Source organism: Bombus bifarius, unplaced genomic scaffold (genome assembly GCF_011952205.1).
Source record: "Bombus bifarius isolate JDL3187 unplaced genomic scaffold, Bbif_JDL3187 scf7180000008381, whole genome shotgun sequence".
Classification (NCBI taxonomy): domain Eukaryota; kingdom Metazoa; phylum Arthropoda; class Insecta; order Hymenoptera; family Apidae; genus Bombus; species Bombus bifarius.
In genome coordinates this window covers 350,880-376,762 of record NW_022884630.1, presented here as the reverse complement: position 1 = coordinate 376,762, position 25,883 = coordinate 350,880, and the positions used below count along the sequence as shown (strand labels likewise).

The following is a 25,883-nucleotide window of genomic DNA, read 5'->3' as shown; positions in this document are numbered from 1 at the left end:
ATCAAGGACACCCATATTAAATTTTTTTCCTCAGTAACTAAAATACGTTTTCATTTCTTCTTCCAGTGAACACGTACATTTGTGAATGTTAACCGTTGACACTTATGTTGTTTTGTTGGCGCAGGCTTTTGCTTCATTTTTAATCGTTAAATAAACTTACACTTCTGAAGGACGCGGAGGACACTTTTGATATTTGGAATAACATGCGCATTGCGAGCAATTTCACGTGATATTAATGTCGAATTTGAAGCAACAAGTATAATGACCCGTTTCTTCTGCTCTGTTACTATTGGCGGTCTTCACGATCTTTTTTCTTCTCATAATTAATATTCTTTTAATAAATTATGCATTACTTTGAGATTTTACTTAACGATCTTTAACACAAAACCTACCAGCGGCGGTTAAATTGACCGCTCTCGAACTTCTACACAAAGTTAACCATATTTAAACTTTATCATATCGCTTCATAATTTCTGACTTTTCCTAAAACTTGCATACAATATATTTTTCGGTATTTACTTTTAGTTTGCTCTTTTATTTTCTGAGAAAAATTTATACTCTGCCTTGCCTACCATGACCGGTCATTTTGACTGCCCGAGAAAATATTTTAGTTATTTTTAAAGTAAATGCAATCAGTACAAAGAAAAGGCTATCTCAAGGTCAAATGACAAAACAAAATCAATAATAACAAATAACAACAGCTGTTACACCCGTGATCTTGTCATAAAACATAATCCACCCCTCGATCAAGATGGCCACCAGCTGCCAAGACATATCAACTCCGGCCCATAATAATCTTAAGGAACCGCCATAACATTTAGCATTTTTTACAGTCCATTGCTACAAACATTTTAAAAGTCGAGAAGTTTCTCAGGGTTATTGGTCACTGAGATAAAACACGGGAAAGCTTTCCCAACTCCACCCTCGAGTAACCCTTAGTGGAGAACGGCCAGCACCCATCAATATTTTCGTATAAATATCGCCGTCACAGACCATATTCTTACTTGCTATCGTCCTTTCGACCAGAATCTCAGTTTGTTAGTCAATTAGTCGACATCTAAACTTGTTATCTTTAAAACTCAGACAGAGAGCATCTCAGAGCGTTTTGCGTAAAGTTGTTATAGAAGAAAAAGTAAAGCATATCAAATTTGACAATAATTTTGTATTCCATACATGCTATTATTCTGTGATAAATATTTACCCTAGAAATGTCAAAAGTTTTCGAAAAAAAATTATAAAAAGAAAATAACTGACGTAGAAGAAAACTGTTCAGTGTGCGATGAACAAGAAACTTCAGCAACTGAAAACGGCGTGAGAGCACGTGAAAAACTATTTACAACCGAATCAGAGTTGAATATTATAAATAAGCATTTACGTAAGGGCAAAAAGGGAAAGAAATTATCGTTGACAGCAAAGGGTCAAATTGATGTAGAGAGCGAACGTATCAAAACTGGGCCCAATGGGACAGTTTGGAGCGAAATAAATGCAAGTTCCAAACATCAGGCAGGACATCAGTTCATAATATTTTTAGAGATATGCTTGTTACGACCGTTCGCGGAGAGACGCGGTCGCGAGGAAAACGCGTCAGCGAGAGGCGTAAATTCTCGCTACGATTCGGTGAATCGACGCCGCGAAGTAGTCGTTCCCCTGTTTCGGTTAAGATAACAGAGGTGGTTGATTGAATATGACACAGTAGTAAGTTATATTTCACCGTTTATTCCACAACTTATAACGAGGATAGTTACACTGGTGCGTATGTACGAGATGAGTGAGTGACTGATCTGCGGGTGTGTATACCCGCTCGAAGGATGTTGACCGTTCGAAGGATGTGAAATCAGTAAGTCTTGGGAGACGATGATGTGTCGGAGGAAAACTAAGGATGGGTGTGTCTAGCGCACGGGACCATCGGATTTGTTGGTGCCGATGTTATTTAGGAGAGTGAGGGAATAGGCTTCGTTTTTAATTGGTTAAACGAAGGGTCTTAACCGCCCTCGAGAGAAAGTGGTTAGTGGGAGGAAAGTTGCAGCGTGCGTGAGAAAAACCAGCTTTCCCTTGTCCAGCCGTGGTAGACATTAGTGTTTAGAAATTCTTCGGAACCAGATATTTGTTTTGTTTCAAGGACCTTTTCTAGGAAATCTATGAGATTGATGGACGGTGTTTAAAACTATGGAGGATACGCTGCGAGTACCCGAAGACATCTGGTTGCCACATTGCCCGGTGCATGGCCTCGGCCATGTGGCGTGTTACGCGACGTAACATCCTCCCCCCGTTGAGAGGGCACCGATCAAGTGATATGGTAGGCTGTTGTCAGGTGGATCTCTTATCAGACTTCGGGCTGTTGATTGGTTCGGAGTCGTCTGGAGTCGTTCTGCTCGGTAGTGGTACCATCCGCTTGATGCTCCGTTCGAGGGTACTCGTCGCTGTTCGAACGATAGGGGTGCGTATGATGCCGTCCGCGCCGGGTTGGGCCTTGATGATTCTGCCCAATGGCCATTGCATCGGGCGGACGTTGTCTTCTCTGAGAAGGACGATGGTGCCTTCTCGTATGTCGTGACTGCCCTTGCTCCATTTGTTCCGGATGTGTAGCTCGTTGAGATACTCTCGATGCCACCGGCGCCAGAAATGTTGTTTGAGTTTCTGAATGTGTTGCCAGCAGGAGAGACGGTTGGATGGCGTGTCCCTGAAATCTCGTTCTCGGAAACTTGTTAGTGAATCTCCGATGAGGAAATGGGAGTGAGAACGAGGAGATCGTTTGGGTCTGAAGATATCGGCGTCAGCGGACCGGAGTTGAGGATAGACTCGATTTCGATGATGAGGGTGTTAAGGTTTTCGAAGGTCAAGAGCTCGTTACCGACGACACGTCTGAGATGTCGTTTGAAAGACTTCACTGCAGCCTCCCACAACCCGCCGAAGTGAGGAGAGTTGGGAGGGATGAAGTGCCATTCGATCCGTCGGTCGGCTAAAAAGGACTGGACCTGTGCCTTGTGATCGTCGGATTGCAGGAGATTTCGGAGTTCTCGTAATTCGTTGTTGGCACCAACGAAGTTGGTACCGTTGTCGGAGTAGATTGTCACACAGAATCCGCGGCGAGCGATGAATCTTCGCAGAGCGGAAATGAAGGCCTCGCTGGTGAGATCGCTGACCAACTCGATGTGGACTGCCTTGACTGCAAGACACACAAAGATTGCTACGTATACCTTGATTTTGCGTCGGTTGCGATCCCTTCGTTCCTTGATGTAAAACGGTCCGCAGTAGTCGATTCCGACGTTGGTAAATGGCCGAGACTCTGTGATCCGTGCAGCTGGAAGGTCGCCCATTATGTAATCCACTGGAGGGGGATTGGCTCTGCAGCAACGGACGCACTTCTTCAGCGTGCTCCAAACTTGACTGCGGCCGTCGATAGGCCAATAAGATCTCCTTAGGGCGTACAAGGTAGCTTGAGTTCCGGAGTGGAGATTTAGGAGGTGTTCATGCTCGATTATGAGCGCGGTGACTGAGGATTTGGGTAGAATTATTGGATGCTTCTGGTGGAAAGGCATTGGTGAATGACTGAGTCGGCCTTCGACGCGCAGCATCCCGTCCTTGTCCAGAAATGGATTGAGTCTTTGGAGTTTCCCCTTCACTGCCGAATTTCTGTCTGTCCGGAGAGCACGGATTTCGTCTGAAAAATAACAAGCTTGCAATAGTTTGATTAATCGGTTATGTGCATTGGTCAACTCGTGCATGGTCAGAGGTTTGCCTCGATCCCGGGCTTGTCTCCATCGAAGGCACCGAGCGGCAATTCTTATAAGCTTGGGCCAAGAGGAGAATCTCCCCAGTATGCTGTGGTCCGCCGGAGTCGCGGACAGACAGGTTGCCTTTTTCTGCTCCGGTGTTTCGTTCAACGGTACTGGGTTCCACGCTGGCCAGTATTCTTCAGGTTGTTGAAGCCACTCTGGTCCGTGTTGCCAAATGGTTGGTTTCAGGAAGTCTTCGGGTAGTTGGCCTCGAGATATGAGATCTGCCGGGTTGTCGGTAGTGGGGGTGTGGCGCCAATCTGAGGCGTGAGTCTTCCGTTGGATTTCTGTCACACGGTTAGCGACGAAGGTTTTCAGCGTGTGGGGTGATGTGTTGATCCAATGTAGAACGATTGTGGAGTCAGTCCAATAAACGGTCCGAGCAATGTTGATTGTCAAGGCTTGGAGGACCGTGTTGGCTAGTGACGCGAGAAGGAGTGCTCCGCTCAGTTCCAGCCTTGGAATGGTTAGTGACTTGAGCGGAGCTACCTTCGACTTCGCAGTGAGGAGACGTGTACAGACATGACCATCCAGGGCGATAGTGCGAAGGTAAACGCATGCTCCATATGCCCTTTCGCTGGCGTCACAGAACCCGTGTAACTCAATTTCCGCTGCGGGATTGATTATCGTTTTACGTGGAAACTCCACGTTATTCAATAATGGCAGCTGTGCGTAATATTTGCTCCAATCCGTGTGCACGTCAGCCGGTAAGGATTCGTCCCAATCAATTTTTAGTGTCCAGAGTCGCTGGAGCAACATCTTAGCTCGAACAATTACTGGTGCCAGCAATCCGAGAGGGTCGTAGATTTTGGCGATTTCGGAGCTGATTGTTCTCTTCGTAATTCGAGAGTCGGCATTATTGATTTTGACAGAGTATAGGATCGAATCGTCGAAGGAATTCCAAACAACACCCAGTGTCTTGAAGGTTTGCGATTCGCCTAGTAGCAGCTTATGGTTTATGTCCGTCTCGGGAAGTCCTCGTAGCAGTTCCCGGTCGTTCGATGCCCATTTCCGAATGTTCAAGCCGGCTAGCTTGAGCAGTTCTGTGAGCTCCGTTCTCAATGATTGTGCCTCGACCTTTGTATCTACTCCTGTGAGAACATCGTCGACGTAGAAGTCTCGCTGTAAGACTGTCGCCGCTCGTGGATATCGATGTCCCTCGTCGTCCGCCAGTTGCTTGAGGCAGCGGATGGCTAGATAAGGGGCAGCTGAGAGCCCGAATGTCACGGTGTTGAGTTGATAAGTGTCAACTTCTCCATCAGCATTGCGCCACAGGATTTGTTGAAATTTCCGATCCTCCGGGCGCACAAGAAATTGGCGATACATTTTTTCGACATCGCCTGTAATGACGTATTGGTGAGATCGAAATCTTAAGAGGATGAGAAATAAATCATCCTGTAGTTTCGGTCCCGTATGAAGTACGTCGTTTAATGAAACTCCGGTGGTGGTTGGGGCCGATCCGTCGAACACGACTCGGAGTTTCGTGGTTTGGCTGGACTCCTTGATCACGCCATGATGTGGCAGCAAATATCCGTCAGTAGCCCGAGGTAACCTTCGTCATGTGCCCTAATGCCAAGTATTCCTGCATTACGGCATGATAGTCGGCTTCGAAACGCTTATCTCGTTGGAACCGACGGCAGAGAGATGTTAGTCGTTTCATCGCCATGGCTCTGGAGGATCCAAGCGAAGGAGTCGTCTCGTTGAATGGGAGAGCGACCATGTATCGCCCTTCGTGGGTGCGTTGAACGTGATTCCGGAAATGTTCCTCGCACTGTCGTTTCGCTTCCGAAATGTGCGCAGTGGTCGGTCCTTCGTCGATTTCCCAGAACCGGGCGAGATCCGCCTGCAAGGCCGTCGTGGACGCGTGAAATGCGTGTGCGGGTAGTTGCGAGGCTGGGCTCCCCCCGATGACCCATCCGAACCGCGTTTTTTGCAGACGCAAGTCGGTCCCGTTTGCTTGACTGATGTCAAGTTGGCCGACACACAGTGACGCTAGTGTTGGCCCGGCGCTCAATAGCACGTCGATCGGAGCAGGTCTGTGGAATCTTGGATCGGCTAGTCGTAGATTTCTGGGTATCTGTATCGTTGACCGATCCACGGGTTGATCTGGGATCGAAGTCGAGATGGTCGGTATGATGAGAAAAGTCCAGGTGCGTTCGTATGTGCCGTCAACGGAGGTGATTGTGGCCGTAATGTAACGTTTCGAGGTCGTCGATAATGTGTTGAGTGTTCCGATTGGGACCGAACATTTCCGTTGGTTGAGTCTTAACGAATTGGCGAGTCTCTCGGTGATGAAGTTCATGCTAGCGCCGGTATCTAGCAGAGCTCGGCAGCGGAACGGTTGAGTTCTATTGTCCAGTATGTTGACCTGCGCAGTGACTAACAAATCGTGGTGGAGTGATCCGGAAGGAGGCGAGGTCAATGAGTCTGTTTTCGGTGGTTCGGTCCCTAGCAAAGCCGTTTGAGGACGCCAGGGCTCCCCTAGTTGTTTAAGACTGGGGGAGGTATTTGATCCTGATGCCGTCGTTCGCGATGACCGAGATCCACGTTTTGGGGAGACTCGCGGAGACGTTCGGGGAGACGTTCGGGGAGACGTTCGTGGAGACGCGGATGCCCGTCTCGATCGGTGTGACGACCGCGGGGTCGGTGAACTAGGCGGAGATCGACCGTTGGATGTCCGGTCGCTCGACGATCGACCGCTCGGTGTTCGGCTCACACGTGTCCGTAATCTACTGTGACCATGCTCTTGATGTACATAAGTGTGGTGTCGCTGTCTACAGATGCGACATGACCCGGCGGAGCACTGATTGAGCGCGTGTCCCTTGCCTAAACAATTCGTACAGAGCGACGCCCGTTTGGCAGTGTCGAGACGCTCCTTGGGCGATTTCGCTTTGAAGACGTCGCAATTTCGTAGTTCGTGTTGTCTTCGACATTCCGGACATACCGACGACTCGAGTGTCGTGGTGAATGCATGACTCCGCGGCGCGCTCGGTCGCTGACGGTTGGGTGGTTCGGAGGCCCTTTTCGTCGCGGTAACTGCTGAACTTGTTCTGTCGCCGTTTGTCCGTGTTTGCAAGAAGTCTATTAAGTGCTTGTATGACGGTAATTTCTTGTCTGGCAAGGTGCATTGCCATTTGCGAATGATGGCTGGGGGTAGCTTTGATGTAAGTAATTTGAGAAGAACGGTGTCGGATGTGATTGGGTCACCGAGGTTCTCTAACGCTTGGATATTTATCTTGAACGTCTCGAGGAAGTCATCTATGGCTTCGGGTGTTTCTTTAACTATTTTTGGATAGTCAACAAGCAAGTCGAGGTGGCGCATGCAGATTTGACGGTGGCAGTCGAATTTTTCCTTGAGTACGTCAACGGCGATGGCATAGTTTGACTCGGTGATGGCTAGCGATTGTATACTTCGCGCGGCCCTCCCAGTCAAGGCTGATCGGAGGTGATAGAATTTTTGGACTGGTGTTAGTTGTTTGTTTCGATCTATCGTTGACGAGAAGGAATCGTAAAATGACTGCCAATTCTCGAGCGTACCATCAAATGTGGGTATTCGAATCTCCGGCAGTTTAAGCGATGTCGGCTCGGCGACATTAGACGACTCGGAGCCTTGTGATTTCGACGACGATGCTGGTGTATCATCCATGAGGGTGTGTATTCGGACTAGAAGATCGTCATATGTGTCGGTTACTTCGGAAACGCGCGCGTCGTCCATTTCGCCTAAATCTTCTAATTCCTCTTGTAACAATCGATATTGTTTCCACGCGTCGTCGAGCATTGTCATATAGGCCGTTAATTGGGCCTTAATCAGTTGTGTAGATTTTTCGTATTCATCGAGTCGTTTCGATACAGAGGTAAATCGACCGATTTGAAAGCCTCGTCTCCGATGCAAGGAGGTAATTTTCTCTGCGTTTCCGGTTGCCATTGTTTGTTAGATAAGTGAGAGTGGAATGGTTATAACTTACTTCAGTTGAAGATTGTCCAGTTGCGGCAGGAGGTTGCGTGGTTGCGTTTTAACCAACGAATTATACCTCTTCAAGGGTGACGATCCTTGACGTTACTGACCTCGCTGGGGGGCAACGCTTCCGCTGCTGGTTATGTTGGATTCACGTGGCACTGTATGATAGTGGGTGTCACTGGTATGCGCTTTTCACTTGACGCGTGATGCGGCTTTGAGGATCGAATGATTCGACCGGTTACGTGTCCACACTTTTCACTTGTCACTGAATCCGGCTCGAAGGACCAAATGTTTCGACCGGATGGGTGACGAAACTATCCACTGCTACTGATAATCCGGCTCGAAGGACCAAATGTTACGACCGTTCGCGGAGAGACGCGGTCGCGAGGAAAACGCGTCAGCGAGAGGCGTAAATTCTCGCTACGATTCGGTGAATCGACGCCGCGAAGTAGTCGTTCCCCTGTTTCGGTTAAGATAACAGAGGTGGTTGATTGAATATGACACAGTAGTAAGTTATATTTCACCGTTTATTCCACAACTTATAGCGAGGATAGTTACACTGGTGCGTATGTACGAGATGAGTGAGTGACTGATCTGCGGGTGTGTATACCCGCTCGAAGGATGTTGACCGTTCGAAGGATGTGAAATCAGTAAGTCTTGGGAGACGATGATGTGTCGGAGGAAAACTAAGGATGGGTGTGTCTAGCGCACGGGACCATCGGATTTGTTGGTGCCGATGTTATTTAGGAGAGTGAGGGAATAGGCTTCGTTTTTAATTGGTTAAACGAAGGGTCTTAACCGCCCTCGAGAGAAAGTGGTTAGTGGGAGGAAAGTTGCAGCGTGCGTGAGAAAAACCAGCTTTCCCTTGTCCAGCCGTGGTAGACATTAGTGTTTAGAAATTCTTCGGAACCAGATATTTGTTTTGTTTCAAGGACCTTTTCTAGGAAATCTATGAGATTGATGGACGGTGTTTAAAACTATGGAGGATACGCTGCGAGTACCCGAAGACATCTGGTTGCCACATTGCCCGGTGCGTGGCCTCGGCCATGTGGCGTGTTACGCGACGTAACAATGCTAAACGGCATATAATGAAAGGACAAGTAAAGATGGCATTTTATCTTATCATTGATAACCGTATAAGGGATCATGTAATGAAATGTACGGAAAAAGAAGCATTTAGAGCATTGGGGACTAACAGCTAGATGCAACAAAACTAGATGCATTTATTGCTCTGCTATATGCCCGCGGTGCATATCAGGCAACAAATTTAGATATCTCATATTTGTGGAATAAAATTGGGAGACCTGCATTTTTTTCAAAAACGATGAGCAGGGATGACTTTGCAGAAATTATGAGGTTTATACGATTTGATAACAAGAGCGAAAAAAGCCAACGTTTACGAACCAATAAATTTGCAATGGTATCTACAGTATGGGGCCAATTTACAGAGAATTCACAAAATTGCTAGTTATAAACCTAGTGCATACATTACTTTTATATAAAGAATCGCGGGAAAATCAGATTCATTACTACAAAATACTTGTCAAGTAAAAAATTGCAAAGGTTACAAAATTATGAAAATTTGTCTAAAATGCGGGAAATATTTATACGGCAAATGTTCATTTGATAATAAGATAATTTGTAAAAAATGCAGCGAATTTGAATAAGATATATCTCTATGTAAATAAAAGTGTAATTCTATTTAAGTCTATAATTAATATTAAACAAAAATAAATTTGGACGAAATTTTATGATAGTTCATCATTTTATATACATTTAGTTATAAATTAACCATTATCTAAGTTAAATCATAAAAACTATTACTTCTTTAATCACCAGTTATCTTGACAGCACACGGTAGGAATAGGTATACACGAAGTGTTAGTAGATTTAGTGTAAAAATTTTGGAAGCAATTAGGTTTTCAACTTCTGGTTTAACAATTCTTGATATCGCGGTCTCTCTGTCTGCGGCTCACATATCGGCACTTACATGGTTGTGAGACATAGTACTTAACATAGTACTTAACATAGTACTTAATAACAGATTCCTTCTTCTTGGGTGGTGGCATTTACGTTTACCTTTACTGCAAAAATTTATGTTGTCTCTGAGAAATTAAAGACAGGACACACGTATTATTATTTTGTTCGGGACTGTGGCATTATAAGCAGTATCTCATTATGTGATCCCGTGGCGCACCTATATCGGGTAACACTGATGCCGTGATGCCGGCAGCATATCGAACTCGAAAGTTTATATCTTGATAGTTGATGATGTGACAAACATATGATTAATGCTAGTTAAAAGAATATGCAAAAAATACAGGTTTCCATTAAAAAATGTTAATATGATCTTTATAGGATGTTTCAAGATTATCGCAAACAAATAAAAGTACATTCTCTTTAATGTATAGTATACATTAATCCCAAAATCTCAAGACGTATCGTATATTCTCCCCACTTTGATACAACTTTTGTCTGAAACATTTTTTCGTATAATTCATATTCGTAAGATATTTGAACGCTTCAAGTAAACCGGACGCACTATATATACATCTCAACGAAAATGTGAGAAATAGTTGCCCAAATGATCCTTTTCAAAATTTTACTGTTATATTGTATAAATTGACCTATTTTAATAACATTAACCTGACTTGTCCTAATTATTATTATCTTGTTATAGTTGTTGTATAAAGTTATTATTATCTTGATAAAAAATACTCGATTATAATAGATAATTAAAATATTAATAGATAGTATTTTATTATGTTATGAGGGTACACCATTTTGTTGGTTCAGTAATTCAAAATAGCTCTTGAGTCTTTTTTTTTAAGTATAATTTAATCATCTGATTAAACCATTAAATTCATTAATTATTGAAAACAATTGCACGTGAGATCAGATAAATTGTTAACTTAAAACTTTTCAATCTATCCTATTCTTTTCTATTCCGTTCTACTCTGTTCTATTCTACTCTATTCTGTTCTATTCTACTCTATTCTATTCTATTCTATTCTATCCTATTCTATCCTATTCTATCCTATTCTATCCTATTCTATCCTATTCTATCCTATTCTATCCTATTCTATCCTATTCTATCCTACTCTATCCTACTCTATCCTACTCTATCCTACTCTATCCTACTCTATCCTACTCTATCCTACTCTATCCTACTCTATCCTACTCTATCCTACTCTATCCTACTCTATCCTACTCTATCCTACTCTATCCTACTCTATCCTACTCTATCCTACTCTATCCTACTCTATCCTACTCTATCCTACTCTATCCTACTCTATCCTACTCTATCCTACTCTATCCTACTCTATCCTACTCTATCCTACTCTATCCTACTCTATCCTACTCTATCCTACTCTATCCTACTCTATCCTACTCTATCCTACTCTATCCTACTCTATCCTACTCTATCCTACTCTATCCTACTCTATCCTACTCTATCCTACTCTATCCTCTATCCTACTCTATCCTACTCTATCCTACTCTATCCTACTCTATCCTACTCTATCCTACTCTATCCTACTCTATCCTACTCTATCCTACTCTATCCTACTCTATCCTACTCTATTCTACTCTATTCTACTCTATTCTACTCTATTCTATTCTATTCTATTCTATTCTATTCTATTCTATTCTATTCTATTCTATTCTATTCTATTCTATCCTATTCCATTCTGTTCTATTCTACTCTATTCTATTCTATACTATTTTATTCTATTCTATTCTATTGTAACTTATTTTATTCTATCGTACATATAATCGGGACAAAGATAAGTGAACAGATAGTGGAAAATATTAATCTCAGTTATTTACTAAATAATCTATATACTATGAAAATATATGCATAATAAATGAAACTTAAATAAATAAAACTTTTATTAAATTTCATTGATACCTATCTTTACTATCTGCCCAATATCTGATCTTTTCTATATGTTAATTTTAATTAATTCTTATTATTAAAAGAATAAATCTTTTACTTGAACAAACCTTATTTCCATTCTTTTGAATTCATTACAAAATATATTCAGACGAGATAACAATTTTTTAATTTCTTTGCCTTGATTGTTTACTAGACGCGAAGTAATCAAATTTTAACAAACACGATAATAAACAATGTTGTATAACTTCATAATCTTAGATAATAAACAATGTATAAAAATAAAGCGAATAATGCACAATAAACCATTAAAAAAACCCGTTATTTCGCAGAATAATTACGTACATCCAATAAGAAAATTTTTATTAAATGTACTATTATAGTGTATCCTTAGTTATCTGATATTATATAATAAAATCTTGCATCATCGAATCAAATATTTTAAACGAATTTACATAATGTTATAGCGGAATCGGATATTTGCACGTTCGCGACAAGAACGGAGCATTTTCACATCGTTAACAAACCATCGACGGCGCTGTTCACATCAAACACCAGGCCAAAACCATTGCGGGAATTATACGAGGCTGCTGGTATAGTCGCTGTCAGAAGTTTGGATAGTCTAAGAAGGGATGGAAGCTCTATGGATATGTTCCTCTGCACGCCCGTCCTTGGGAAGAGAAGGCGAGACCAAAGTCTCGACATCGAATCCAGGATCGTAAGTATACATATGTATTCTCGAGTATGTGGATTTGTGTATACCTTGCGTATGTTCGAGCATGCTTATTATTAACTATTTTAAAAATACTACTTAAAAAATATACTATTTGAAACGAATCTAATCCTATAGTATTTTCAGCATTTATCATCATTGCTAATAGCCACATACGTGCAGCTGATACAATGTTAAACACCATTTTAAAAATACTATTTAAAAAATATATTGTTTGAAACAAATAGCTTTTAATATTGCATCAGCTGCACATATGTGATTATTAGCAACGATGATATAGACTGAAAATACTGTAGGATTAGATTTTATTATACCACATCTTGTAAAATCGTCGCAGCTTTACCCCTTCTTTATTTTTAAAGTGTGTATTTTTAGTGTTTATTAAAAAGAAAAAAATTCTTTTTAAAAATTGTACTAATAATTTAAAGCAAGTAGCTTTATTTCTGTATATCTTCACAGAGTAAGAAATTCTTTATAAGATACTTTTTGACTTCTTGCAATGAAATGACGCTAATATAATTATAATCTTTTTTATAATGCATAATTTACACATAAATGTGTTTTTTGACTCTTACATTAAGGAGAATATTCAATAATTTGTAACACCATATCAAATATATGACACGCGAAATTAAAAAGCATGGATCAACATTTAATTGTATGTAAATCTAGTCCAAGCAATAGAAATTCTTAATTCTTGAAATTTTAGGTAATGTTACGACCGTTCGCGGAGAGACGCGGTCGCGAGGAAAACGCGTCAGCGAGAGGCGTAAATTCTCGCTACGATTCGGTGAATCGACGCCGCGAAGCAGTCGTTCCCCTGTTTCGATTAAGATAACAGAGGTGGTTAAATGAATATGACACAGTAGTAAGTTATATTTCACCGTTCATTCCACAACTTATAACGAGGATAGTTACACTGGTGCGTGTGTACGAGATGATTGAGTGACTGATCTGCGGGTGTGTCTACCCGCTCGAAGGATGTTGATCGTTCGAAGGATGTAAAATCAGTACTGTACTGGGAGACGATGATGTGTCGGAGGAAAGCTAAGGATGGGTGTGTCTAGCGCACGGGACCATCGGATTTGTTGGTGCCGATGTTATTTAGGAAAGTGAGGGAATAGGCTTCGTTTCTAATTGGTTAAACGAAGGGTCTTAACCGCCCTCGAGAGAAAGTGGTTAGTGGGAGGACAGTTGCAGCGTACGTGCGAAAAACCAACTTTCCTTAGTTAAGCCGTGGTAGACAATAGTCTTTGGAAATTCTTCCGAACCAGATGTTTGTTTTGTTTGAAGGACCTTTCCTAGGAAATCTATGAGATTTATGGAAGGTCCTTGAAACTGTGGAGGATACGCTGCGAGTATCCGAAGACATCTGGTTGCCATATTGCCCGCGGTGTGTGGCCTGGGCTAGGTAGAGTGTTACGCGACGTAACATCCTCCCCCCGTTGAGAGGGTACCGATCAAAAGTTCTGCAAGGTAAAGTTAATTGGAGCTGCCGCCCAACTCCATGTTGATAGTTGATGGCCCGTATCCTGCTGGATCGGCTTGGCTCGATGGTAGGACGAGCTGCGTGGCACCTCGATCCAAGATGCTCCTTGTCGTGTGAACCACAGCCGTCCGGATGATGCTGTCGTCCCCAGGGTGAACTGGGCGATGCGGCCGAAGGCCCGTTGCCTGGATGGCACGTTGTCCCCCTTGTAGTCTGGATCGCCGTCTTCCTCGTCGATGCCGAGCGATTTCTAGGTGAAATTCACGACCCAAGAAGTGTCGTGAATCTTGCTTCTGGAAGTGTCGTTAAACACCTCGGCCCAGGAAGTATCGTCGAAGGGAACGTCGGTGATGCTTGGTGAAGATTCATCAAGCGCGGTGCGGCGGTTTGAGGTTGATTGGGAGGCTGGACTCCCCCCGATGACCCGCTCGAATCGCATTCTCTTAGTAATGACCCTCGGTGGAGAATGACCGTTGAATGTCGTGACCGTGACTTGCCGTGTGCACGGTAGCGTTCCTTATGATTCCCTCAGCTCCTGAAGTGGTGCTTGATCGGGTGGATACGCTGCCAACTGGATGCCGGCATGGTAAAGCTGGCCTGAAATCTCGCTCCCGTAAACTCGTTAGTGCGTCACCTATTGGGAAGTGACCGGGAATGAGGATAGGGAGATCACTCGGATTGGGTGATACGGGATGGCGAATTTGAAGGGTTGAAAATCCATTGTATCTGCTGGTCGTCGAGAAAACTTGTGCCCCTTCTCTTGGGTTCGTCGGACTGCCGTAGGGTCCGAATTTTCAGCAGCCCCCTGTTGGCCTTGACGGAGTTGAGGCCGTTGTCCGTGATGATTTTCGCGCAGTATCCTCGCCGAGAGCTGAATCGGCGTAGAGCGGCTAGGAATGCGCAGGTTTTTTTGTTTAATTCTTCCTCGTCTTCGATTGGTGTTTGGGCGATGAGCTTCGGTCGGTGCCTTTGTTCCACGATGCTCGAGATTCATGTGGAGGATGAGATTCTCGGTCCTTTGGAGTCGACTGGGTAGATCTCCGCGAAAATTCGGTTGTGCGTCTCGATCGATGTGTAAAGTGCTGTTGCGATAATCCAGGTGGAGATCGTCCATTAGAGGATCGGTTGTGCGGCGAACGACCGCCCGACGATCGATCTCCGGACGACCGACCGCTAGTTGACCGACCGCTGGAATACCGATCGCTTGAATACCGATCGCTTGAGGCCCGATCGCTTGAGGCCCGATCGCTTGAAACCCGTGGACTGACCTGAGTGAGCGCTCGGTGTAAATATGTGTGATGGCGTTGCCCGCACATGTGACATGAACCGGATGTGCATTGGGTGAGTGAATGACCTCTGCCTAAGCAATTTATACAGAGCGATGCCCGTTTTACAACTTCGAGGCGTTTTGTAGCCGATTTGGCCTTAAAAGCCTTGCAATATCCGAGTTCGTGAGATCCTTTGCAGGTCGGACACGTTCACATCCAATCTGTAATGTGTGTTCGTTCATGCCGTGCGTTTTGTCGGTGACGAGTGTGTTGGTAGGTATCCCCTTTTCTCATTGGTGTTGGAGCGTTCGTTTGATCGCCGTTTGTCCTTGTTTGCAAGAAGTCTATTAAGTGCGTGTATGACGGCATTTTCTTGTCTGGTAAGGTGCATTGCCATTTGCGAATGATGGCTGAGGGTAGCTTCCATGTAAGTAGTTTGATAAGAACGGTGTTTGATATGATTGGGTCACCGAGGTTCTTTAACGCTTGGAGATTCATCTTGACCGTCTCGAGAAAGTCGTCTATGGCTTCTGGTGTCTCTTTAACTATTTTCGGATAGTCGAAAAGCAAGTTTAGGTGGCGCATGCAGGTTTGACGGTGGCAGTCGAATTTTTCCTTAAGTACGTCAACGGCGATTGCATAGTTTGACTCGGTGATGGCTAGCGATTGTATAGTTCGCGCGGCCCTCCCAGTCAAGGCTGATCGTAGGTGATAGAATTTTTGGACTGGTGTTAGTTGTTCGTTTTGATCTATCGTTGACGAGAAGGAATCGTAAAATGACTGCCAATTCTCGAGCGTACCATCAAATGTGGGTATTCGAATCTCCGGCAGTTTAAGCGAAGCAGACTCGCGACCGGCAGCTGATTCGTCGTTTGTCGATTGTGACGTCGTAGTTAGTCGTAGGTTGCTCAGTTGAGTAATTACTCGGAGTTCTAATTTCTCGTACTCGTCGGCTATCTCGAGGCCGCGCTCGATCTCTTCCTCATCTATGCTTACAATCTTATTTTGAATGGCGCGGAGCTCCGTCTCATATGTTTCCAGACGATTTTTGATTTGAATTAGCTCGTTCTCTCGCGAACAGCCGGATTGTTCAATTTCGTCTAGTTTTTTCGATAAGCGTGTAAAGTGGCCGATACAATAACCCCGGCGTCGACGCAAGGCGGTAAGCTCGTTTCCGGTGGCCATTATTTGTTAGATAATTGAGAGTGGAGTGGTTATAACTTACTTCTGTTGAAGATTGTCCAGTTGCGGCAGGAGGTTGCGTGGTTGCGTTTTGACTACCGAATTATACCTCTTCAAGGGTGACGATCCTTGACGTTACTGACCTCGCTGGGGGGGGTAACGCTTCCGCTGCTGGTTATGTTGGACTCACGTGGCACTGTATGATAGTGGGTGTCACTGGTATGCGCTTTTCACTTGATGCGTGATGCGGCTTTGAGGATCGAATGATTCGACCGGTTACGTGTCCACACTTTTCACTTGTCACTGAATCCGGCTCGAAAGATCGAATGTTTCGACCGGATGGGTGACAAAACTATCCACTGCCACTGATGATCCGGCTCGAAGGACCAAATGTTACGACCGTTCGCGGAGAGACGCGGTCGCGAGGAAAACGCGTCAGCGAGAGGCGTAAATTCTCGCTACGATTCGGTGAATCGACGCCGCGAAGCAGTCGTTCCCCTGTTTCGATTAAGATAACAGAGGTGGTTAAATGAATATGACACAGTAGTAAGTTATATTTCACCGTTTATTCCACAACTTATAACGAGGATAGTTACACTGGTGCGTGTGTACGAGATGATTGAGTGACTGATCTGCGGGTGTGTCTACCCGCTCGAAGGATGTTGATCGTTCGAAGGATGTAAAATCAGTACTGTACTGGGAGACGATGATGTGTCGGAGGAAAGCTAAGGATGGGTGTGTCTAGCGCACGGGACCATCGGATTTGTTGGTGCCGATGTTATTTAGGAAAGTGAGGGAATAGGCTTCGTTTCTAATTGGTTAAACGAAGGGTCTTAACCGCCCTCGAGAGAAAGTGGTTAGTGGGAGGACAGTTGCAGCGTACGTGCGAAAAACCAACTTTCCTTAGTTAAGCCGTGGTAGACAATAGTCTTTGGAAATTCTTCCGAACCAGATGTTTGTTTTGTTTGAAGGACCTTTCCTAGGAAATCTATGAGATTTATGGAAGGTCCTTGAAACTGTGGAGGATACGCTGCGAGTATCCGAAGACATCTGGTTGCCATATTGCCCGCGGTGTGTGGCCTGGGCTAGGTAGAGTGTTACGCGACGTAACAGGTAAAGAATTCAAAGCATTCAAATAAACATTTCATATGTATCATAACATAGTGCATATATGACGAGTTAATTGAAGGTTTCTATATAATTACAAATATATTATACGAAATTAAATGGTTAAAATATTTGTCCTCACAGAAATATGAGAACTTTCGTCTGAAACAAATTCTCATATGTAACAGTAGTGTTATTGAATCATAATGATCGTTGAAACTTTGTAATTTCGTGATACAAGTTCGGTTGCGGAAAGCTGCCTATCTATTCACTTACGGTTTATAATTTTCATATTTATATTTTAGATGTATTTATTTGATTTCGAGTGGAAAGATTGTTTTTCTTAAAAAACGATATATATTAAAAATTATGTTTGACGAATTTAATATGCAATGCTATGAAATATATATGAAACGCTTTATAATTATTCAATAATTACTACTTATGTTGGTAACTTTTATTTCAAGCTATTTTCCTGTGTTTTAGGAATATGAAACCTCAAAATTATTAACCACAACCAGTATACATTTTACTATTAGGAGTTGTAACAATATTTATATCTAAATTCCGTAGTGCTTTATAAATTATCACGAAACTTTCGGCCGAGATATTGTTTCTACTATTTGCATATTTCTTATACGTATACTAATTTCCTTTTTCGTCGGATTACTACTGCAACAATAACATTATTTCATTTCACAAATACAATTGAATAAATATCTATTTGTTTATTTATTTAATGTTACACTCACCGTAGAGTTATTAGTAAGTACATTACAATACATAATTACATCACATTATACCATAATAAATGCATTCTGTGATGTAGATTATATTATATAGAGCAATAATAATATAAAGATAAAAATATGTAATACATGTACATGCATATAGCATATATATACAGTATATCTGTATGATGATCTTGGAACATAATGGTCAGTTATTTAATGACGCTAGACTTAATTAATTATGTTATAATCCATTACATATATGTATGTATATATTTTGTCTCTTCAATTAAAGTAAAAGTTTTTAAAGGCAAACATAAAACCCTTATTTGTAAAAAAATGTTCTACAATTAAGTAGAGATGGACAATTAAAAAAATATAATAATCGTATAAATAATTTTATTGAAGTTATATAATAAATTAAACAATATTGTACACGGTAAACCTTTACAAACAATCCAAGACCATTTCTAACGAATTTTTTCTTAAATAATATCATAATAATGTCTGCAAAGGATAACAGCGATAGTTTCATAACGCAACGAAACACCTGTGCGAATCACGAACATGATTAGAATGTAGTGGTCAGAAAGGATTGGACTTAACTAGACTAAGAGTTTCGTATCTATAGGACTTGGTATATGATCTTGTTGGTATGATCACATTATGATAGGATGGCCCAGCATAAGCAGGGCTGCCGTTGCTAGGCAGACCCGCGTAGAGCTGACATTGCTCCTGTCCGGGGTTTGATTGTTAATACAACGTGTGTCCCACAATATTGGCACTTCTCTGTTAGATAAAAACGTTCATCCCGTGACCGTGGCTACGTTCGGCGACCAGTTGCGTCACCTCGAGCCCAAGCCCACCGTCACAAATCTCGGGCAAACATAATAGGATTGAATCATAACAACTATTTCTAAGTTTTATCATTTAAGTACAGCTACAATAAATAGTCTAGACTAAAGTATTGGGGATCTTCCCAAAAATTCCAAAAGAAACGCCTCGATGTCCCGTCATCTCCGATATATACAGGGTGGTTGGTAACTGGTGGTACAAGCGGAAAGAGGGTGATTCTACGCGAAAGAGGAAGTCGAAAATATAGAATAAAAATTCTTTTTTAAAATTTTTTTTTTGTAATTTTTTTAAAAATCTACAGTGAGATCCGTTATAACGAGACGTGATAAAGTGCACGCGTACCGAGCAAAACTTCTAAGTCGATTTTCTCGAAAACAAAGCCTCAAACGAAAAATTTTTATTGTATATTTTCGACTTCTTTTTTCGCGTAGAATCACCCCCTTCCGCTTGTATCACCAGTTATCAACCACCCTGTATATATTGGTGATAGAACGAAACCTTCTCTTCTTAGAATAAGATCACCGAACCATGAAAATACAAGTTAAATTCGTCATACACGTATATCAGGTCACGTTTTCGTATTTCCGTTTCTGTTACTATAAGTTCCAAGTGGATTTTACGAAATGATATTGTAACTTGTTTCATTACCTTGTATTAAACGGTTAAATCATTCTGTGCAACTGGGGCCATAAATCCGCTACTCGCATTACAGCTCTCTACTTCGACATGCAGGATTATTAACAATTAACTATTAACAATCGACCATTATCGGAAATTAATCAACCCTTGCGGCTTCAAAGATTTCCAAGCCCGAATTTCGGTCGAGATCCTCTTTGTCTTATTTTTTCCGTTTCCTCTTATATTTTGTAGTTAATTACAAACAGGTACAATTTATAATTGAATCAAACTTCGGTTGGCAAAACCGAAATTCTCTGTCCAGATCGAAGTTTTATTAATTATGTATATAAAATGTGGCACAACTTGTGGATTTCAATGATTTTGAATTATGTTGACAAGATCAATGTCTTGAATAATTTCGCCATACAGGGTGTTAAACAATTTGGCTCAAACATTAGTATCATGTACTGTATTGGCAATTAAGTGATTGCGGATGTTGTCATTACCGCAATCACTTAGTTGCCAACCCAATATAATGGCATTCATCAAAGAAGCAAAAAAATCCTTAGCGAACAAGCAAAAAAGCTACCATATTATAACTCTGAAACTTATGACATTTTTGGACTTATGTTTATTAAAACCTGTTTGTTTCTTATGATAAGTACTAGAGTATATAAGTTTGATCCTGAGATTTCATTCCAGCTTTTCAAAACACTGTATATGTAACTGCTATTCAATCTTAGTTTCAAAGGCATGTAATGTACACACATGTATTTTGATGTTAAATTTTGTATGTCTAATATTTCGATGTTACATTTTGTATTTCTAATATTTTGGATGGATTTTGGATAGGCTTTGGTTACATGTATATATTTGGTATACTGTCCCATTATATAGAGATAGGTGATAGATTTTAAAGAACCAATTTGTAGCAAATCGATATAAATTTTCAATCTTCACCCATCAACGCTTTAGACAATAATACTTTATAATATTAATACTTTTCTTGTTTACGCTTGTGTAACAGAATATTAAACTTTATTACATACGTATATTCATGGAATTACTTAAGACTTAAATTTGATAATACATATCTCAGAGTCATTGAAATCAGTGAAATGTGCCTTATTTAATATAAATATCAAGGTTTCTTTGCAAAAATCTTGGGATCCATGATTTCTCGAAGCTAAACTTTTCAAAGCTCGATTCGAACACTAATCAGCTCAGATACTTTTCTTCTCTTTCTTCTTTTTTCTTTTCCTCTTCGTTTTATATTAATTTTAACCGCCTTTTATTTAAAGGCTGAAATCAACACGGATTACATTCCCTTGTATAATCAGACTGATATCAGACATATAGAATATGTGATCCACGTAAGAAACACTGAGTACGTGGCCGCACTGGCTTGATCTTTTATTGAATTATGATATGTAAATAAGGAAATAAATAAGCCATTTGTCTCTTCTGTTCCTAAAGAGATATGTAAGTGGTATTAGGCGACTACATATATGGAATATTGTTATTAATGGTGTATAGAAAATATTAATTTGCTTTGGATCAGCTAATTGTATGCTAAGAAAAAATTCGTTGTATAAATTTCAACGATAACCATAGAGACATGCATCTTACAGTATAGACTCATCACTATATGATCTTTATGTCTTTGCCTAAATGAAGAAAGGTGAGTTGAAAAATATGGTGTTATAATAGGATGATGTTAGAAAGTTGAATGCAAATTCTTTGAAAACGCACTTTATGAATTACTTGTTGCTAAAGATTTTTGTAGATGCCAAGGAATGATATTCAGAAGCGATAGTTGAATGTCAATTTACATGAGCTATAAAATATACTTTCCCGTACTACATTACGTGCTCGAACTCATAAACATACTTGAATGAAACGATTTTTCTATCGCACGAAAGTCGACCGAAAGAAAAGAAGAAATTTTTCGATATATGGGCTCGGATAATTCTCTTCTTCGCTTCGATACAAATTACGTAGTGCAAATACTCCGTAAAATATTGTCTTTCTCTTTCACGTTCGGCGAATCGGTTATCAACATTACGCTCCACAAATAAGTGACGGCCTTAACGAGTCCTTGATTAATCCAGTCGAATTCAGTTGAAAAAAGATGAATCCAGAAAGAAATTGATAATAGAATAATAGAATTTATTTGCATTATATGATTCGAAACGATATTTAGAAGCGACTTTCAAATAATTTTCCTCTCGTGCCTTATAAACAAAATATCGTTCAAGCAAAAAACACGATATTTTTTACATTTCGCTTCATATCTGAAAAACTCTTTGTCATACGTGAAAAAGTTCCAGTAAAAAGTTATAGATTATAAAATTATCTGTAAAATAAGACCTGTTACGTTACGATAAATCCAACTTTCAGGGTAAAAAGTACGAGATAGTTAATAAAAAGTTATAAAAAGTTAATAAAAATAGTTACGAAAACGTCCATTTCTGTAGCGATTTCGGAAAAGAGGGAAGGTATCTATATTTGATATGCATATTTCTTTTTGTATTCATGTATATATTCGCCGATTACTCCAAAATGGCTTTTCTAAGACTAATCGGAATTATTCTTTTTACAGGTTGTGTTTTTATCCGTTAAAAAATGTCTTGGTCATAGTAAACTATTTTTGTTTAGAGAAAATTAATATTTTTTCGCCAACTTTGTATATGTTCATCAAAGCCTCCGGAATGCTTTGACCAACTGAGATGATTCCTTTGTATCTCGTAGGGCATGTTTTACCGCTGGTTCAGTTACAAAATCTTCTTGCCCTTGTTTTTTATAAAATATTCTTTTGCAAAAATCCAATTTTTATGTATGTTCATCGATTAACCAGGATTGAGTTGAGCTACCGAAATGAAACCTTCTGTATCTCCTAGGGGTAGTCCACCGATCGGTTCTGTTTGCAAAATCTTTCTAGTTTGTTCGTTGTTAACTATTGTTATTGTAAAGAATTTGTTGTTCACCAATTTCATTTACGCGTGTTCAGTGCTCGCTCTGCAATTGTTGGACTGATATCGACATGATCCCAAAGCAGAGGCCTGAGTGAGCGCTTTAAAATTGCTTTTTATAATATAGGGTTCTACTCGTTTTCTCTTCGCAGGAAACATTGTTCTGCGGATTCGTTTTCCCACATAAGTATGGTGTCATTGCGAACTGATATATGATACAATATCAAGTTATGGAAATACCCTTATCTATCACTGTTCAAAGTATAATATCGGTAGCAGTGTACAGCTGGTTTATTCCTTATTCGCATGCGAAACTTTAATCATTAATAAGAATTAAAACTTGATATAAATAATAAATTTTAAATAATAAAATAGGAATAAATTGCCTTATTAGTGACAATGAAAACTATTTTACATTGGCTCTGTAATAGTGATCGCTTCACTAAAAAATGCGAAATGAAAAATTTTTTTTGTCAAAAAACTATTATCGTCGAACAGCTAAAGGTATGAAATAATTTATATTTATTTGTATTTTATTTACACACATATGTAACAACGGTTATATTAACCATTTACTTACTAAACAACATACCAAATATATTGCAACCTTCTGGAAGGCGACGAAAAATTAAAAATGCTACTAATATATATTCTATTTGCATATCTAATTGTGTAACATCGGTAAGTGTAACCTGTATACTATTAATATGTTGAGTGTAATTTGTATTCGCACGTATATGCAAAGGACATTTTTCAATTTGGCCACTACTGAAACATATTCTTGATGATTTTTTGATATAATATAATGCAACTTAATGCAATTAAATGTAAATTTATTAAAATTTGAATAATAGAGCAATAAACGAATTGAAACTTTTTACTGTACTAGAAATATTTTACTGCATTTTGCATCGCCTTTCAGAAGGGTGCAATATATTTAGTATGCTGTTTAGTAAGTAAATGGTTAATCTAGCCGTTGTTACACATATGTGTAAATAAAATACAAATAAATATAAATTATTTCATATTTTCTAACGCCTTTTGAAGTCAGTAGTATTTTGTGGGCAAGAAATCTTTTCCATTTATTACCTTAGTTAAACATGCCATACAATATCAAGGCTCTGTGATAAGTATATACTAGTCATACCAAAATAGACGATCTGTTTATTAGCTTTGTATAATTAATTTGTCTACTTACGAAACGGAAAATTTCATATTTGCATTAAAAGCGTATAACGTTATCGTAGTTTATCCTTCGAACTTGTACGCTATCTGAAAGACCTAGAATGCGCGAATTATATGTTGCCGTAAAAATGTTTCACCCAAAAGTTGCATAATTTTGCAGGAATCATTGTATAGTATAAATATTATGTTGCATAAGGTTAACAAGATAAAAAGGTTAACTTTGTTTGCTTGTTGTGTACAGATACCCTGTATAAGTATCTACTCTGAGAATGATGGTATTTTGAATATTTCAAGATCACCTTTATTTTTTAGAATAGAGCTATAAATTTTATACATGAATTAGCAGATCTTTATATTATCTGTAAAGAAGTATTGAGACACTTATATTGAAAAATACTTTAACTTTAATTTTATAAACCTTGTTATATAAAAGATGCACTCTGTGCACTTAAACAATAATCCATAATTTTTTCGAAAATCAACACATCGACACGTCAGTACGTAAAGGGTTGAAGCAATTGAATTTCGTTGGTGAGCCACGAACCTGTTGGGAGAATCGAGAACGTGAAAAATACTCAATCCATTTTTAGTTGGTAAGGAATACATCTCACTAGAGTAGAGAAGGGCCAAACTGAAACGCAATCCGTTCCGTATTCCGTGCGTGAAAGCCGTTTGGTCACGAGGTGACATCCGACAATGCTTGCGCCCACGCAGTGCTGTAGAGCATAAAACATGTTAGTTGCTTTTCTCCACGGCATCAAATTTCTTAGAAACAGAAGCGACATAATAGCAGTAGTAGTTTCCTTGTCTTCGTGCATTCGTTCGTTCGCTTATATTCTCTTCCTTAACTGTAAGATCAAAGAAGGAAGTCCGGTGATTCTGTCTCACATATAATTCGTCATTACAGCCAGCTGCTATCGAGGATCTACGAAGATGGACATCTACGGAAGCGCTCGGAGACGTTACTGTACCACCGGATTGCATGTCCAGAATCCTTGGAGATACAACGACTGACGATGCCGTTGATCACAAGCTCCCTAGCCCCGAAGAACAGGTTCAAGCAATCGCTCTCAAGTAAGCAGGAAATTTACGCCACCGTAAAAGTGTAATGAATACGAGCGAGTCAATTTTTGTTGATCTTCCCGACTGTAAATCTTCTATAGCTTCACGGAACTATGAAGAACATCGAGTTCATTAAGGACTCGTTACGATAACTCCTTTTAGTGACGTTTAATTTGGTTGAACTTCGTTTTAGGGTATCCCGGATTTGTGACTCTTTTTATAGCATATATTAACTTTTAACGAATAGAATCCAAAAATACTAATTCTAAGGCGCTATTTTGAGTCGTTATTTTGGAAATCATGTATATATTGTATAAAGTTTATGTGTATCGCGCAGTTTACTTGAACACACATACATATTTTATGACTTACGTGTATTATTTTAACACAATTAACAGAATGAATTGGTATGGATCTAGGTTTGGAATAAGGTTAATTAATATTATTTAAAAATATGTTATCAACGAATAGACACAAGGGAATTCGCGTTCTTCGAGATACTGCTTGCGCAAAAGAGGTCGCTATCATGACGATGATCTAAGTTTGTCAACCAGAGTTTATTGTGCGGTATGCATAAACTTTATATAGGAGTAACTTTTGAAATAATGATCTCCGTGTTGCGTGAAATTAATATTTTTCGATTCTACTTATTAAAGTCACATATGTTATAAGAGTCTTCGCAAATTTCGTGTGCTCCAAAATTAAGTGTGTGCCTTCAATTTCATTATCTGCGACATCTTTCATGTTTGACCATCGTTAACATCTACATTGACTTTCGAATTTTGGTTTCTGGTCCCGGTTAGTAACGATGACACAATGTGTGTTGTAGATTCCCAGCGGAAATCGTGGCGGTAGATATCAGCGGAAGAGGATTCGAAAGAATGTCGATGAGAAGAAGATCTCTGCTGTCTAGTCAAGAAAATCAAGAGACAGCGGTGAAACGACGATCGAGGCCTCGCAGGCCCAGAGGAAAAAGACGAAATACGATCGCTGGTACCGATCAGAAGGAAATTCGACAGGCTATCGGAGAGTGAGTTTATACGTATATTATC

At 40.4% G+C, this 25,883-nt stretch overlaps 4 protein-coding genes across 4 annotated transcripts in view; 1 reads left to right on the top strand and 3 right to left on the bottom strand.

Moving 5' to 3' along the window:
- Positions 1–2,307: 2,307 nt before the first annotated feature.
- Positions 2,308–2,943, bottom strand: LOC117212833. Its single transcript, XM_033457892.1, has 2 exons — positions 2,852–2,943; positions 2,308–2,680 (listed from the first exon to the last, which is right to left on the bottom strand). Exons 1-2 carry the CDS (start codon positions 2,941–2,943, stop codon positions 2,308–2,310), a joined length of 465 nt encoding a protein of 154 aa, XP_033313783.1.
- A 127-nt stretch (positions 2,944–3,070) lies between these two features.
- Positions 3,071–5,102, bottom strand: LOC117212832. Its single transcript, XM_033457891.1, has 2 exons — positions 3,198–5,102; positions 3,071–3,166 (listed from the first exon to the last, which is right to left on the bottom strand). The coding sequence occupies exons 1-2, from the start codon at positions 5,100–5,102 to the stop codon at positions 3,071–3,073; spliced, it is 2,001 nt and encodes a 666-aa protein (XP_033313782.1).
- A 208-nt stretch (positions 5,103–5,310) lies between these two features.
- On the bottom strand, positions 5,311–7,560 carry LOC117212831. The gene has a single exon (XM_033457890.1). The coding sequence runs from the start codon at positions 7,558–7,560 to the stop codon at positions 5,311–5,313; it is 2,250 nt and encodes a 749-aa protein (XP_033313781.1).
- Positions 7,561–12,102: 4,542 nt separating this feature from the next.
- LOC117212824 (serine-rich adhesin for platelets) overlaps positions 12,103–25,883 on the top strand; it is a 47,376-nt gene continuing 33,595 nt past the window's right edge. The window contains exons 1-3 of the mRNA XM_033457884.1: positions 12,103–12,347; positions 24,677–24,843; positions 25,661–25,861. Coding sequence (XP_033313775.1) covers positions 12,273–12,347; positions 24,677–24,843; positions 25,661–25,861 — 443 coding nt within the window. The 5' untranslated portion in view covers positions 12,103–12,272. The remainder of the gene's footprint in view (positions 12,348–24,676; positions 24,844–25,660; positions 25,862–25,883) is intronic.